At 41.0% G+C, this 14,098-nt stretch overlaps 1 protein-coding gene across 1 annotated transcript in view; it reads right to left on the bottom strand.

The window, feature by feature from the left end:
- LOC137435338 (growth arrest-specific protein 6-like) overlaps positions 1 to 14,098 on the bottom strand; it is a 48,327-nt gene that overhangs the window by 4,522 nt on the left and 29,707 nt on the right. The window contains exons 10-13 of the mRNA XM_068129030.2: positions 10,998 to 11,217; positions 8,327 to 8,473; positions 1,717 to 1,891; positions 1,421 to 1,584 (exon numbers count right to left, since the gene is read on the bottom strand). Of these exons, the coding sequence (XP_067985131.2) occupies positions 1,421 to 1,584; positions 1,717 to 1,891; positions 8,327 to 8,473; positions 10,998 to 11,217 (706 nt within the window). The remainder of the gene's footprint in view (positions 1 to 1,420; positions 1,585 to 1,716; positions 1,892 to 8,326; positions 8,474 to 10,997; positions 11,218 to 14,098) is intronic.

Here is a 14,098-nt window from a genome sequence, read left to right as displayed (position 1 = left end):
ACTCTGATGAAACTTTTGTGTCTATTGGATCAACGGTTGCCAAGAAAATTAATAAACGATTTTAACATGGCGCGTGTACCACGTGACGACCTATGACATCATAATTATCACTTCAATTCGCCACTTTTTTCTGTACAAAAAATTATATACGTACGCAAACGAGTGCTTAACACAAATTTTGGCTTTACGAGAGCAGGATAATGAATAACACTTGATATTAAATCAGGGCTGGAGGGGAAACATACGTCAACTAGAACAATGCAACTGTGTCGCCAATATGCCTCCGCATAGTCCCACAACGGGTAGATGTCATCACTCTGCATATGTATGGGTAGGAGATCACATTTGTGAAGTTTCGTATTGATCGGACAAGGTTCGTTTTTCTATCCAAGATGGCTGCCAAACCGCGTGACCTATGACATCATTTTCAAACTATATGCAACAGTGCTGTTAGATGATATTTGTAAAATTTTGCATCGATAGGGTGAGCGGTTTCAGAGATATAATTATTTAATATTTCCCATCAATCCAATATGGCTGCCAAACCATGTGGTCTATGATGTCATAAATTTAATATTTCAATACAAATCGGTCATAGATCATGTGCATGCAATTTCTGATTTTTAGGATAAGTAATTTGATTAAAACATTTTTGTCTGGAATACCACTTCACCTATGATGTCATCATTATCATTCTTTTGTTCTCCATTGGGAGTACTTGACAATGTGCCAAGATTCAAATGTTTCCATTCAGCGATTTCCGAGAATTTTTTTTAAATTATTTGCTTTTAATCGAAGATGGCTACCATACCACGTGACATATGACATCACAATTATCATAAAAACATTCTGCATGGGTGTCACTCCTACACTGAAAGTTTCGTCTCAATCGGACATATGGTTGCTGACAAAAACGAGGTTTAGCCCGTACGGAGGATGGATGGACGGACAACCCGAAAACATAATGCCTCCGGCGACTTTGTTGGCGGAGGCATAAAAACCAAAGGTGAATAGCCCTTACCTTGTAGTCATTAGCAAATTATGTGGACTGTGTGTACTGTTTCGTGTGACTTAACCAGCACTTTCTAAGTTATGCCTTGTGTTTTGGGCTTTTGACTTTCTGCAAAACTTCAGCAGACCCAAGGAGTGTGCAACTACTGTGTTCACAGACTCACCAACTTGTTTTCTAGCTTCGTCACACATGTGCTCTTTGTACTTTGAGACGTGCTAGCTTTCTCCTTGTTGTGCTTTCATGTTGGCATGGGTGTAATGTTGGATGGTTCGGTGCATCCACAACTCAATGCGACTCCATCCAGGCTTTTTATTCATTCGCTGCACCGCTTTAGCATACATTCTGCATGTCAATAGATTGTGGTGGCCAGAACAATGTAATGTAAGGTTTGTGTGTTGCACTACATGCCTGGAGTGGCGTTTTCAGGACGTTGTTCACGGTATTGCTGAGGGCCAGTGAAAAAAGAACATCACGATTGTAGTTCACGACGGACAACAACACACCCGTCTCTGATGCAGCTCGAAACTCCATCTTGATTTCGATGACCCAGGCTGGATTGATATGGTGTGGAGCTAGAGATACAAAAGCAGGCAAGGATGAGAGGTTGCCAGAGTACAAAAGGGAGGGGAAGTGATTTGGGGACAGGAAGACAAAAAAAAAGGAAAAATAGAAGCAGACTAAATATTGATTCATTTTGTTTAAACCGTTCATGTTGGGAAGGCGGAAAGCAGCAAGATGTCCTCCAGGAAAGTAGGTCCCAGGCTCGACATATTGCAGGCATGGCAGCCGGCCCAACCCTGGAGGAGGTAGTGGAGAGCTGGGCTCTTCCTTACCCATCCAGCTCCATTGACGAAGACAAGCGTCCAACCTCGGATTCATCTACTCATGGAAAAAATAAGAGAAGGTTTTATTGAGAGATGGAGGCCTTTTTATGTTGAAGATTAAGGACAACAACAGAAAATAAACAGAAGACTCGAGATCATTATAGGCAAGCCATTCTGAACAGTATAATGGAGTGTGGTCGTACTCCATATGGATGGATGGCCGGGTAATCTATTGGGCCACTCGAGAGAAAAAAACACATGACTTGGCGACAGCCGTATCAAATTGTAACTACAACAGCTGTCCCAGCAATGGCTGCTGATAGCTTATGGAATTGCTGCTGGCCATTCAGTAATGGTTAGAGTGCCTAAATCTGGGACGTCGGGGTTTGAACTCCGACTGAGTCATACCAAAGACTAAAAATGGTGCTTGCTGCTTCCTCGCTTGATGCTCAGAATTTTAAAAGGATAGAGGATGCACAAACATCCATAAGTTGGTAATAATAGGACAGCCTTTGATGGACCGAATGGCCTCCTTATGTGATGGATTTCCATGTAAGGGAGCATCGTATACGAGTATAATAAAAGCCTTATTCTGTCTGTTTGTCTGTCTGTCTTCCCTTCGATTTTCTCTGAAACTACTCGACCAGGGACCAAAAACCCATATCATTATGAAGGTCTTTATCAGAGGCCTTCTGGTTGAATATTCTTTTTTCATTTAGTAATTATTGAAAGATTATGAAATACTGTATTGGACAATTATTTAACTTAAACACCCAATTAGGTTGGATGAATGATTTTGGGCTTACCAATCCACTATTTTTTTGTATACACTCACGGATTGGGGAAGAACTAGAACACTGAATGCATCAGGATGCAACAGAACAAAAAGGAACAGTAGAGATTTGGGGGGAAACAAAAAACAGCAGGGTTGAAGGACAAACCACAGGGAGACTTGGACAAATCATGGGTATGGGGAGGAATGAGGGGTAAAGGGAGGACTCATGGGGTGGATAAGATGGATGCAGAAGCAAACTTTCAGGAAGGAAAAATGGAAATTTCAAAGGAAGAGTTCATCGTATTGCTTGGGGATATGGGGGCAGGGTGTGGGTAGCTGGGGGAGGTTACGGGGGTAGACAATATCATGGTTTTGGATGGGGGATGATCTGAGATGGTGGTAAACAGCTGTCTTGAAGACTTGGAGGAAAGTGTGAGATTGAAGAGAATGTGGAATTTGGTTCCACAGGCAGGACAAAATAGAAACAAATGAGTGGTGGTGAGCAGAGATTGTAGATTTTTGAAGTTTCACCAGATAACCAGAAGGGGATGGTCCGCATATGCTGTCCCGCAGAAACCTGGGGGTGTGGGGAGAGACAAAGCACAGAAAGAGCAGAGGGTGCAAGACCATAAAGGAGGTGGAGACATCAGAGGGGCCACCGAACTATCTGTGATGTGAATGTGGTAGACCCATAGACTAATATACAGCTTCATTGCAGGAGATTCCAATAATCTTGAAGGCCTTGGTTTCCACAGTGTAAAGTTGAGCAAGGTGTGGGTATGAATCTATGAAGGCCTTGCAAGGGGTGAGCAATACTCCATCAAGCTGCGAATGAAGGCCTGGTCAATGGATAGGAGTTCAAGTGTGCCAAAGAAGGACTTTGTATGATGGAGGATAACCAGCCGGTAGCTGGCTTTGGAGGCCAACATGGGAGGGATGGGGAGGATGGCGAGAGGTGTGTTGCCAGGCAGTCCTTTGAGAGATGGTGGTGGTTCGTGTGTAGCCTGTGTCTCGTTGCATCATTTTCTGGGGGCGCAGATGCCGCTGGTGCAATACCTCTCTATCATTATCAGTCATGGAGTACTCATTTCACCAACCTCGGAAGGACGACAGGCTGAGTCAACCCACTTGGTATTAATTCAACGGCATGACAGTTGCTAAAACTCAGGACCCGATGATCTTAAGCCAGCCACCTTAACAGTTAAGCCAACACCAGGCTTCATTTAGAGAGTGACAGAGTGAGAGTGTGGAATTTCTCAGAATTTAAAGACATATTCCAAGTGTTTGATCAGCTTGTGATTTTTTTGTTCAAGGTCTGAATAGAGGGAAGAGGCTGCAGCTTACCTTTCTGAAGGATGAGGGATGTCACAGCAGAGGGGTGAATGTTCAGAAAATAGATAAAGGGGATTTCTCCAGAGAGTCAGGGAGATCATTGATGAAGATTAGGAATAGGAAGGACTCACAACACTACCTTAGGACAATCCAACCTTGACAGGGATAGGTGATGAAAGGATTACATTGAGAATCACACATTGGCTGTGAGAATAGAGGAAGTCAGTAAGAATACGAGAGTAGGAACAGCATGTCCAAGGTAGAGTGACCTGTTCTGAATCTGAATTGATGATCCGAGATCAAGCCATTGGAGAAGAGGAAGGATTTAATATCAGAAGCGATGATGGATTCCATGACCTTGCTGATGATTGGGAGCAGGCTGATTGGTTTGTAGTTGCAAGGATCTGTTTTTGCACCTTTTTTATGTAATGCGGTGATGATGGCTGATTTTTGTTGTTTTGTTTGATGTTGACGTTGCCAGAAACTTCTCCACCTTCTCAGATGCAAAAGGCATAGAGTCCAAGAGCAGTTGAGTACGACATCAAAGGATGCAAGAGTGAGGGTTTGGGAACACAAGATTTGGAAGCAAACACAGAAGTGAGGTATTTATTCTCTCGAGAGGGGTCGGCTATGGTACCATTGATAGAGAGGGAAAGGATGGAGGGGAAGCATTCTTGAGAGACAGACTTAACAAGGCAACACCAAATTGTAGAGGGAGACAAGTTTGAATGTTCAATCTGGAGATTGGACAGATGTTGTTCTGTAGCTCTTCTAAGAGCGGATACACACTTGCTGTGGGCTTTGTGGAATGATCTCTGATTGGCTTCGGTCGGGTTTGCATTCCAAAATGAGAATGTATGCTGTTTCAGAGCAACTGTCTCACCACATGGGCAGGAAGAAGGGTTGGAAAACTGAAGACGAGATGGGATGGATTTGTGCCAAAGAGACAACAGGTTTCTGTGTAAGAATTCCCATGCTGAGTTCATATCAGGGGCTGTATATATATGTATAGGAAACCCATCCTGAAGAGAGATGACTGATTGCAGTCCCTGCCAATCTGCTTGAGTGAACTGTCAGACTCACCGCCATTGAGGCAGCGCTCTGAGAATAGCCAGAGAGATGTTGACTCTGAAGCATGTGATCAGATAGTCCCATTGGAGCAGATGAAGTGGAGGAGACATTTGCAGCGTAGTTTGTCATCACCAAGTCCAGAAGGAAGGATTTGCCTTAATCTCCTTTGCAAAGAAAAAAAAGAAAGCAATTGAACATATTTAGTAATGGTTACATCACCCCCATACAATGAGTCACATGACGCCATTGCAGGGTTCCGACTGCTGCTTGGCTTTATTGACAGTATAATGCTGCTATTATAAAGGCGTATGGGCCTGCACTGAGTGCCGCCTTTCTTTTTCAAATATTGTTTGTAGCACTGAAAAAAAACGGGACAAATAGCGTCCTGGGAAGCTATGAAACATGACTCGGGACATTAGGGTAAAAAAAACCCAAATATCTGAAAAAGAGGGAACATCTCGTCCGCCTTATCATTGTGGAATGAAAAACATGAAGTTTTTATTTTTATTTTTTGAAACGAGGAGGGGAAATAGGATAACGTCGAGGAGGTATAAAGTACAATATTTGGGAAGAAAGAAGAAAAACGAGCAACACTCAGACAAAAGGGACACAGAAGTGTGGACATAGTGGGCTATCTGAGGAGTACAGACCTTGAACAACATGGAAATTAATTCAACAAATACAGCACAACAAGGTATTATTTAACATGGAAAATTGGACAAAAACACAAACGGCGACACAGGGACTTTAATGAGGTGGAAGCGGCAGCTGCAGATTCGAACAACATGTGGAAAAATCCCCGAACCGGAAGTCAAATAATTTTTAATGAAGAATCGCGAGATGGTGGAATCTTGTGTGTGAATTTAATGTTCTGTCATTATTTAATTTTAACCTTCTCCTTAATGAATGGGAATGGGAACGTTGTTAAAAACAGGAAGAAATGGGGGAGAGGAGGACTGGGGGTCAGGGGGTGGGGGGAGGAGAGTGTTTTGAGAGGAGATTAAGGCATTGGGAATGGGGGGAGGGGGGGGGGAGTTGAGGACATGGCATTGGGAATGGGGTTGTGGAATTTGCGAATGGGGGGAGGCGAGTTGAGGACTTGAAGAATAAAGGGGGATGGGAGTACAGAGAGTTGGAGTGGGGGGCAGAGAGGGGCCAGAGGAGTTGAGCCTTTGCGGGGGAGGGAGGGGCGGAGGGGGGGGGGGGTGAGGACTTGCAGTGGGAGGTTGGGGACTTGGGGTGCGAAGTTGATTAGTTGGGATAGGGGTGGTGGAGGAGGGGGGTTGAGGACTTGCAGTGGTGAGGGGATTTGAGGCCGGAGTGGGGAGGGCAATTGAAGACTTGGGATGGGGGGGGGGGGCTTGAGGAATTGTATTTGGGTATGGGAGATTGAGGACATGGGTTTGGGTTTGGGGGGGGTAGGGGGGACGAGATAGGGGGATAGGACGAGTTGAGAATTTGGGATTGGGTGGTGTGGGGGTAGTGAGGGGTCTTCAGGAATTGAAGCCGCATTTTACATTACGCGGAATTATTTATTGTTATTATAATTATTATTGTTATTATTATTATTATTATTATTATTATTATTATGGGGTTTGCTGTCTTACATTTATTTTATAGTCTATTATTATTAATATTATTAATCAGGTTTGTTGTTTTACATATATTTTATAGTCTGTTATTATTATTATTAAGGTTCGTTGTTTTACATTTATTTGTTAGTCTGTTATTATTATTATTATTATCATTATTAAGGTTTGTTGTTTTACATTTATTTTATAGTCCATTATTATTATTATTATTATTCATCAGGTTTGTTGTTTTACATTTATTTTATAGTCTGTTATTATTATTATTAAGGTTCGTTGTTTTACATTTATTTGATAGTCTGTTATTATTATTATTATTATCATTATTAAGGTTTGTTGTTTTACATTTATTTTATAGTCTATTATTATTATTATTATTATTATTAATCAGGTTTGTTGTTTTACATTTATTTTATAGTCTGTTATTATTATTATTATTATTATTATTATTATTAATCAGGTTTGTTGTTTTACATTTATTTTATAGTCTGTTATTATTATTATTATTATTATTAATCAGGTTTGTTGTTTTACATTTATTTTATAGTCTGTTATTATTATTATTAAGGTTTGTTGTTTTACATTTATTTTATAGTCTGTTATTATTATTATTATTATTAAGGTTTATTGTTTTACATTTATTTTATAGTCTATTATTATTATTAAGGTTTGTTGTTTTACATTTATTTTATAGTCTATTATCATTATTAAGGTTTGTTGTTTTACATTTGTTTTATAGTCTGTTATTATTATTATTAAGGTTTGTTGTTTTACATTTATTTTATAGTCTGTTATTATTATTATCATTATTAAGGTTTGTTGTTTTACATTTCTTTTATAGTCTAGTATTATTATTATTATTATTATTATTATTAAGGTTTGTTGTTTTACATTTATTTTATAGTCTATTATTATTATTAAGGTTTGTTGTTTTACATTTATTTTATAGGCTATTATCATTATTAAGGTTTGTTGTTTTACATTTGTTTTATAGTCTGTTATTATTATTATTATTAAGGTTTGTTGTTTTACATTTATTTCATAGTCTGTTATTATTATTATCATTATTAAGGTTTGTTGTTTTACATTTATTTTATAGTGTATTATCATTATTAAGGTTTGTTGTTTTACATTTATTTTATAGTCTGTTATTATTATTATTATTATTATTATTAAGGTTTGTTGTTTTACATTTATTTTATAGTCTATTGTTATTATTGAGGTTTTTTGTTTTATCAGTTCAAATGAAAAAAAAATGTTTTATTGGAGGGAAGGAATTATTAAACATGACACCATTTTGACCAATATGAAATAGCGATTGAACATTTATTAGCACAGTACGAAGTCAAAATCTATGTTATGTCTCTCTGCTGTTGGTGTATTTCCCCACTCTCCACTATTTTGTTCCAGCTCGACCACCAGCCTCGACTTCTTACAAAATCATGTGGACTGTCAAAAAAGAATTGTAAAGAACACCAGCCTGTTAACCTTTTGACTCAAATTATGTTATCTTGTTGAAAATCTAGTTGGCAAGGAAAAGGAGGGGAGGAGATGATAAGGCCTCAAAAATTGGGTCATGACAAAAAGAAAATGGTGGGTCAGGAAGTAGAAAGTGCCTAGTAACAATTGTCATTATCAAAACCATGATGATTGATGGGATAATTGTCTTATGATGGAATAAACGAGAGGGATACTGATGATTGTTGATGCAAATACCACTCACTTGGTCCTTAATAACAGCAGAGGGAGGTAGACCGCCAACGTAGACCTTTACCGCCTCCACCCCAGGTTTATTCTTTAGTTTCAAAGTCAGCACCCGCTGCTGAGCTACATATACCTTGATCATTTTTTGCGTGCGCTCCAACTGGATCTGCCACACCATAATCATCAGCATTGTCTGTATCGTCCTCAGAATAATTTCAGAAAAGTGGTACAAGCAACAAATATTGTTTGCAGTTTTATTGTTAACTTTAAAAAAAAAGAAAATATCGAGACCCATGGAAGAGTTAGTTGACAGAGGGCGAAAGGGCAACAAAGTGACAATAGGGCCATAATTGAACACAATAAACAAGGGGATAAAAGAAGAGGATGAACTACCAGGGATAATGGGGAGAAAGGAGGACGGAAGGAAACAACAATGTGGGTAAGAAAATAGGTTCGGTAGAGTAAGTGAGGTGGTTACAAGAAATTGTGGGTAGGGAAAGAGACAGAATGAGTTACATCGGAGAAGAAATGGGGGAAAAAAAAAATCAGAGACCACTGGCCTGTCTGTGATGTGAGAGCGAAAGTCCTTTGCTTCAGCCTCGTGTGCAGGGAGATGTCAATGACGTTGAGAGCTTTAGATTCCAAATAATTCATAAGAGGCAGATGTAACCCTGGAAAACCAGCCTCATGGAGAAATATGCCCCCATTGCGCTGCAGACGAAGGCCTTGTAGGCTGCAAGAAGTTCTGATTTGTCAAGGAATGACTTGGATAGATGGAGGATGCCTTGTCTATGACTGGCTTTTGAGGCCAGATTTTCATCACGGTTGCCCCAGGAGAGGTTATGGCTGATTCCAATAAGTACTAGAGACTGAACCTCGTCCAGTGAATGACCATGGAAATCAGTGGTGTAGTCTAGTTTTTTGTAGTGGGTATACTGTGATTTTTCCCTTCCAGCCTCATAGTCACCCGTCCCAGAGCGACGCGCCCCGGAGCGACACCCGTCCTGAAGCGACACCCCATAAGCACCACCACACTCACTAATGCATACAGTAGGTGACGTCAGATCCGGGTCACAGGTCACGGAAGCCCCAATGCCATTAGTCAGTGCTTCTTAACACAGACGGGGTGAATTTTATCAAATCAAATCAAATTTTATTCATATAGTGCATTTTAGGAATGAAAGTTATTTATATAGCGCATTTTATGAATGAAAGTGTGAAAGTTCTGTCACGAAACTATGTTGTTACGTATCCTCGCGCATTTTTAAGTGGGTATACGGAAATCCTGGACCTTTCCTAGTGGGTATATGGCGTATACCTGCGTATCACGTAGACTACACCACTGATGGAAATAGATAGTCGGATACGTTTGATTGTCCTCCCGGCATGACTGGGTGAAACTGAGATTTGCTGAGATTAATAAATGGTCCATTTATCAGACCGACATCTATTCAATTCCACATCAGCAGAGAGTGTTTTAGCTGCTGTCAGTGGGATTGGGGTACTTTATGACATATTATGGTGTTATCTGCTAAAAGGAAGAGAGGGTTTCCATAGAATTGGAGAGGTTTCTGATGTAGACTGAACATATTGGATGTTGGGTTTTTATAACACTGGGGTAAATCAGTTATGTGGAATTATGCGGACATTTTGAGTGTGGCATTAGGGTTTCGAGGCACCATTTTTCACCTTTTGTATTATTTTGGTTCAACAAGCAAACCATCCCTGACTCTCATAATGACTGCAGCATATTTTAAGGGGATAGCTTTTGAAGACAAGTATTGTTATGAAAATGTAAAAAAAAAAAAAAATTCACAGTTGTTTTTTATTGTATTTATTATTAATTTTACATGCATATTTATTTAAAAGAGTTTCAGTACTTTGTAACACTGAATTTTACTGTGTAACATTGGGTCAGGTATAATGAAGGATTTGGAAGTTCGACTTGTGAAAATTTGAATCTGTGCGAAGAATACAAAAGTCAGCTCCTATTAATTATTTTCTAGGGTAACAACACCGCAGGTAAATGAAGAAATTATTATGCCACAGCACAGTGTAACCCTGGACCACTTTCAAAGGGGACCCTGAAATGGAGTTCATTGGTCAAATTAATTACCTAATTGACAATGCCACTGATTGGCCTGGTAACAAAGAGTCCTGAAAATATGACTGTGGCATAAAATGTGATGAGGGAGAGCAGAGTCTTCGAGGTCATCAGAGAGACAGAGAGCATTTGGAGCTGCACAGGTGTGACAGAGGAAGGAGCAAGTCTGATTCAACTATATGGGTCAATCACCAATGAAAGATTGGGACTAAATAGCTATGGCCTTTTCCATTATGGCAGTTGTGAACAACTGCAGCTTCATGGCTAGCTGAGCATATCACAGTGGTTCCAGCGCAAGCCTCGGACAACGTTGTGGCCTTACGCTGCATTACTACCGCTGTTGATTCAAGGAACTGAAGTGGGATCTTCTCGACTTTCCATCACTTTCAGGACTTCTTTTTTCCTCATTAAACAGATATTTTGGAAGATGTGGCTGAATGCAGAAGACAAGAATGATTTAGTCATGAACTTTGACAATTACAGTGTGAAAATGTAATGAAAAATACGCCAATAAAGAAGACTTAGGAGATGATTGATAACATAAGAAGAGGAGGTTAAACAAATTCTGGCTTGCATGGCCACTTACTGTTGTCCAAAATCCATCATTCACAATAGGACCTCCCCTGATAAACCCTCCTCCAGTCGGTCCTGAGGCCTGGAGCTGAAGTCGACCATATTTAATGGATAGTGCGAGCCAATCATCCTCAGATCGTTGGTCTTCTCGGGAATGGGTATTCCGCACTCGCTCGGCAAAAAGCACCAGTCCTTCTGGATCAAAGGTTCGCAGGTCAAAGGCCAAAACCTCTCTGAAATGGCAGGAAGAAAAAAAAAAAAAAGAAGCAGTTACAATGTCTCCCACTGAACTAGTGACACATTAGTCCAGTTCATAATGTACAGATTAAAAGTTTTGTTCACTTTTTGTAGAGATTTGCTTATAATATACATTTTTAGAAATGTTATGATATACTGAATACGAAAACTAATGTTTCCATTTTTTAAAAAAGTCTATGGTGGCAATCTTGGATTTTAAAAATGCCGACTACTGACAACTTATCTTGCCCAATATCATCCCAGTGGAAGCTACGGCCTTTGTATTTTTAATTTGTCCTCCTATAATTGTATCCCCTCGATATACTGTACAGACACCGAAAATGAATTAATACTACACTAGCCGAAACCCGTGGAACATCCACGGAAGGGAGGATGTGGTGTATGGATAGAGTGTACCATTATGGATGGCATAGGGGATTTCCTTGTCCGAGTAAGAGTTAGGAAGAAAGATGAGAATGAAGAGTGCGTATATGAACAACGTATTTATTGCAATCTACTTAAATGACAACGCTACGATATACTTTTGAAAATATCACGTACCGTCTCGAAGTCAATGCCATCCTTTTATCTCTTCGTATACAACTCACTGATTTCTACCTTATCGTGAACAGGGTAAAGCCTACTTTGATAATCATGAACGGTGGCAGATGCAGGGGTTGGTGAAACGAAAGGGGGTGGGGGGGGGGCTGATCATGACCTACCCGACGCCACATGGCCTACGCCATTTGTTGAGATCATGGCCACAACGGAAACACAACTGGATAGGTAGGGCCTAGGCCTATGCCTACGTTTCGTCACTCGGCAAAGTACACTTTGTTTTAAGCTTTCAGACGCTGAAGCCTTGTTATTTATTGCTTTATATGATACTGATGGGCTGCTGATCGGTTTCACTTCGTTATAATCACAGTATATGGAAGAAATTATGGTAAACCCACCTGATGAGGTTAGCGTACACCGCGATCGATGACACCGGCACAAATGGTGGAAATGCATGCTCTGGATTGTCCACTCAGTGGACGGCTTGCTGTCGCCTTCGACTGTCCAATCAGCGGACGGCTTGCTGTGCCTTCACCCAGCAGACGCCAATACGATGGCGTCGTATCGGCCGTTAATCGGATGCTTTTGGGCCCCAACGTCGGCTAATTCAGATTTTTCGAGTATGGCTGTACGTGATAAACAAAGAGCGCGGTTCGTAGATCGTAAATCCATTAGTGCCGTGGGCATCGGGTCACTGGGTGCGGCGTAAAAGGGATAACAAAGTCGAGTCCTTACGCTATTATTATATAGATGCTTGACCTCTTGCAGTACTTTGACCACATCCGGCAGATGGTGAACGAGAACCTCGATTATCATGAACATCAACCAGACTTGTAAGGCAAAGTGCTAGTGAGACTGGGTGAGCTGCATGTCATCATGGCTGCCTTGAGAGGACTCTGCTCTTCAATCAAAAACTCTGGAATAGACGACGCCTGGATTGAAGCTGATCTGTATGGTTGTGACGCAACCATTTTGATCCTCAAGTGTACACACTACAACAGTTTGCTGTGTGTGCACATCTACTCTTACATGGCACTGTATGAACTGACAGTGGAGCAGTTCCAGGAAGAAAACCCTCATCTGAAAGATATTGCCTAGAATCAATGACTCGGGTAGAAGAGGCAGTCCAGAACAAACACACAAAGACTGAATCTGTGAAGCATGCAATGCCCATCTGCTCCAAGTCTTGACCAGTGATGATGTGATCAAGAAGATGCAGGAATGGGAAGCACAAACATTATAGAATGCTATGTTTAGAGCAATGATGAACTACTTGCATCGATGGAGACGATTTTGTACTTTGTATCAACATCCCAGAACGCTGATCTGAACCTTCATCTTGAAGCTGTAGAAACTCTCGGCAAGCTGTTCTACACAATGGACAGGATCAAGTACAAGCGACTCTGGCCACGCACGCTAAATAGCAGATATGCAACACTGAATCACTCAGTCAACTCAGACACATGGAGGGAACTTGAAGAGGGCAACATCTCAGTCGCCAAAACTGCCATCCTGTTTGTCTACATCAGGGCAGACCATGCCTGCGAGCATCTCTACAAATTCATGAAGATCCGTGCTGGGCTCATTGGAATCTCCAATAAATTCAAATGCACTGCAATGCTTCTTCATAATGGCTCGTGAGCTGTCCTGCCTGGCAAAATAATTCAAAGGCCAGTTCGATGTTGGAAGAAGGAATGCTGTTGAGCACCACGACCTCTCACCAACTGCAGTTAAACGTGAATATGGAGCAGTTGAAAAAATGAAAGGTGCCATGATATGAAGGTGAAAGGTGCCTGATAACCCATGCGTATATCCAAGATCAGTATGTGCAACACATACTGAACATAGAAGACGCTGGACAGAAACTGTACGAAGATTATGTTGCTGAGTGGATCAATGGGAACGTGAGCATCTGGGCACCAGTGAAAAGACAAAACTACAAGATGTACATGTCTGGCAACAACTGGCTGGCAGTCAATATTCGTGACAAGACCATCGGTGCAACGGAGACCAAATATCTGTTTGGCAGACGTATGGTCCTTGTCAGATCAAGCCGATACGTGGACCAGAAAGAAGCTATTGGCAACTACGAGCTCACCCTGAGGCCTAGTGCGCTCTTTTCCCCATGCGGGGCAGTGTTGACATGCAGTAACAAGTTCAAGCTCCTCTATATCCTTGAGAAGTTGGCAACAGAGGAAGCAGCACAAAGTGACTCACTGCCAGACAAAACAGCTATTGAAGTTGACAATCTCCATTACAGCAAGAAGGTTGCAATTATAGATGGAATGGTGCTTGTCCAAAAGCTGATTAAGAAACCAA

This window comes from Myxine glutinosa, chromosome 9 (assembly GCF_964187855.1).
Source record: "Myxine glutinosa chromosome 9, kmMyxGlut1.1, whole genome shotgun sequence".
In the NCBI taxonomy this organism is placed as follows: domain Eukaryota; kingdom Metazoa; phylum Chordata; class Myxini; order Myxiniformes; family Myxinidae; genus Myxine; species Myxine glutinosa.
This window is presented reverse-complemented; position numbering and strand designations above follow the sequence as displayed.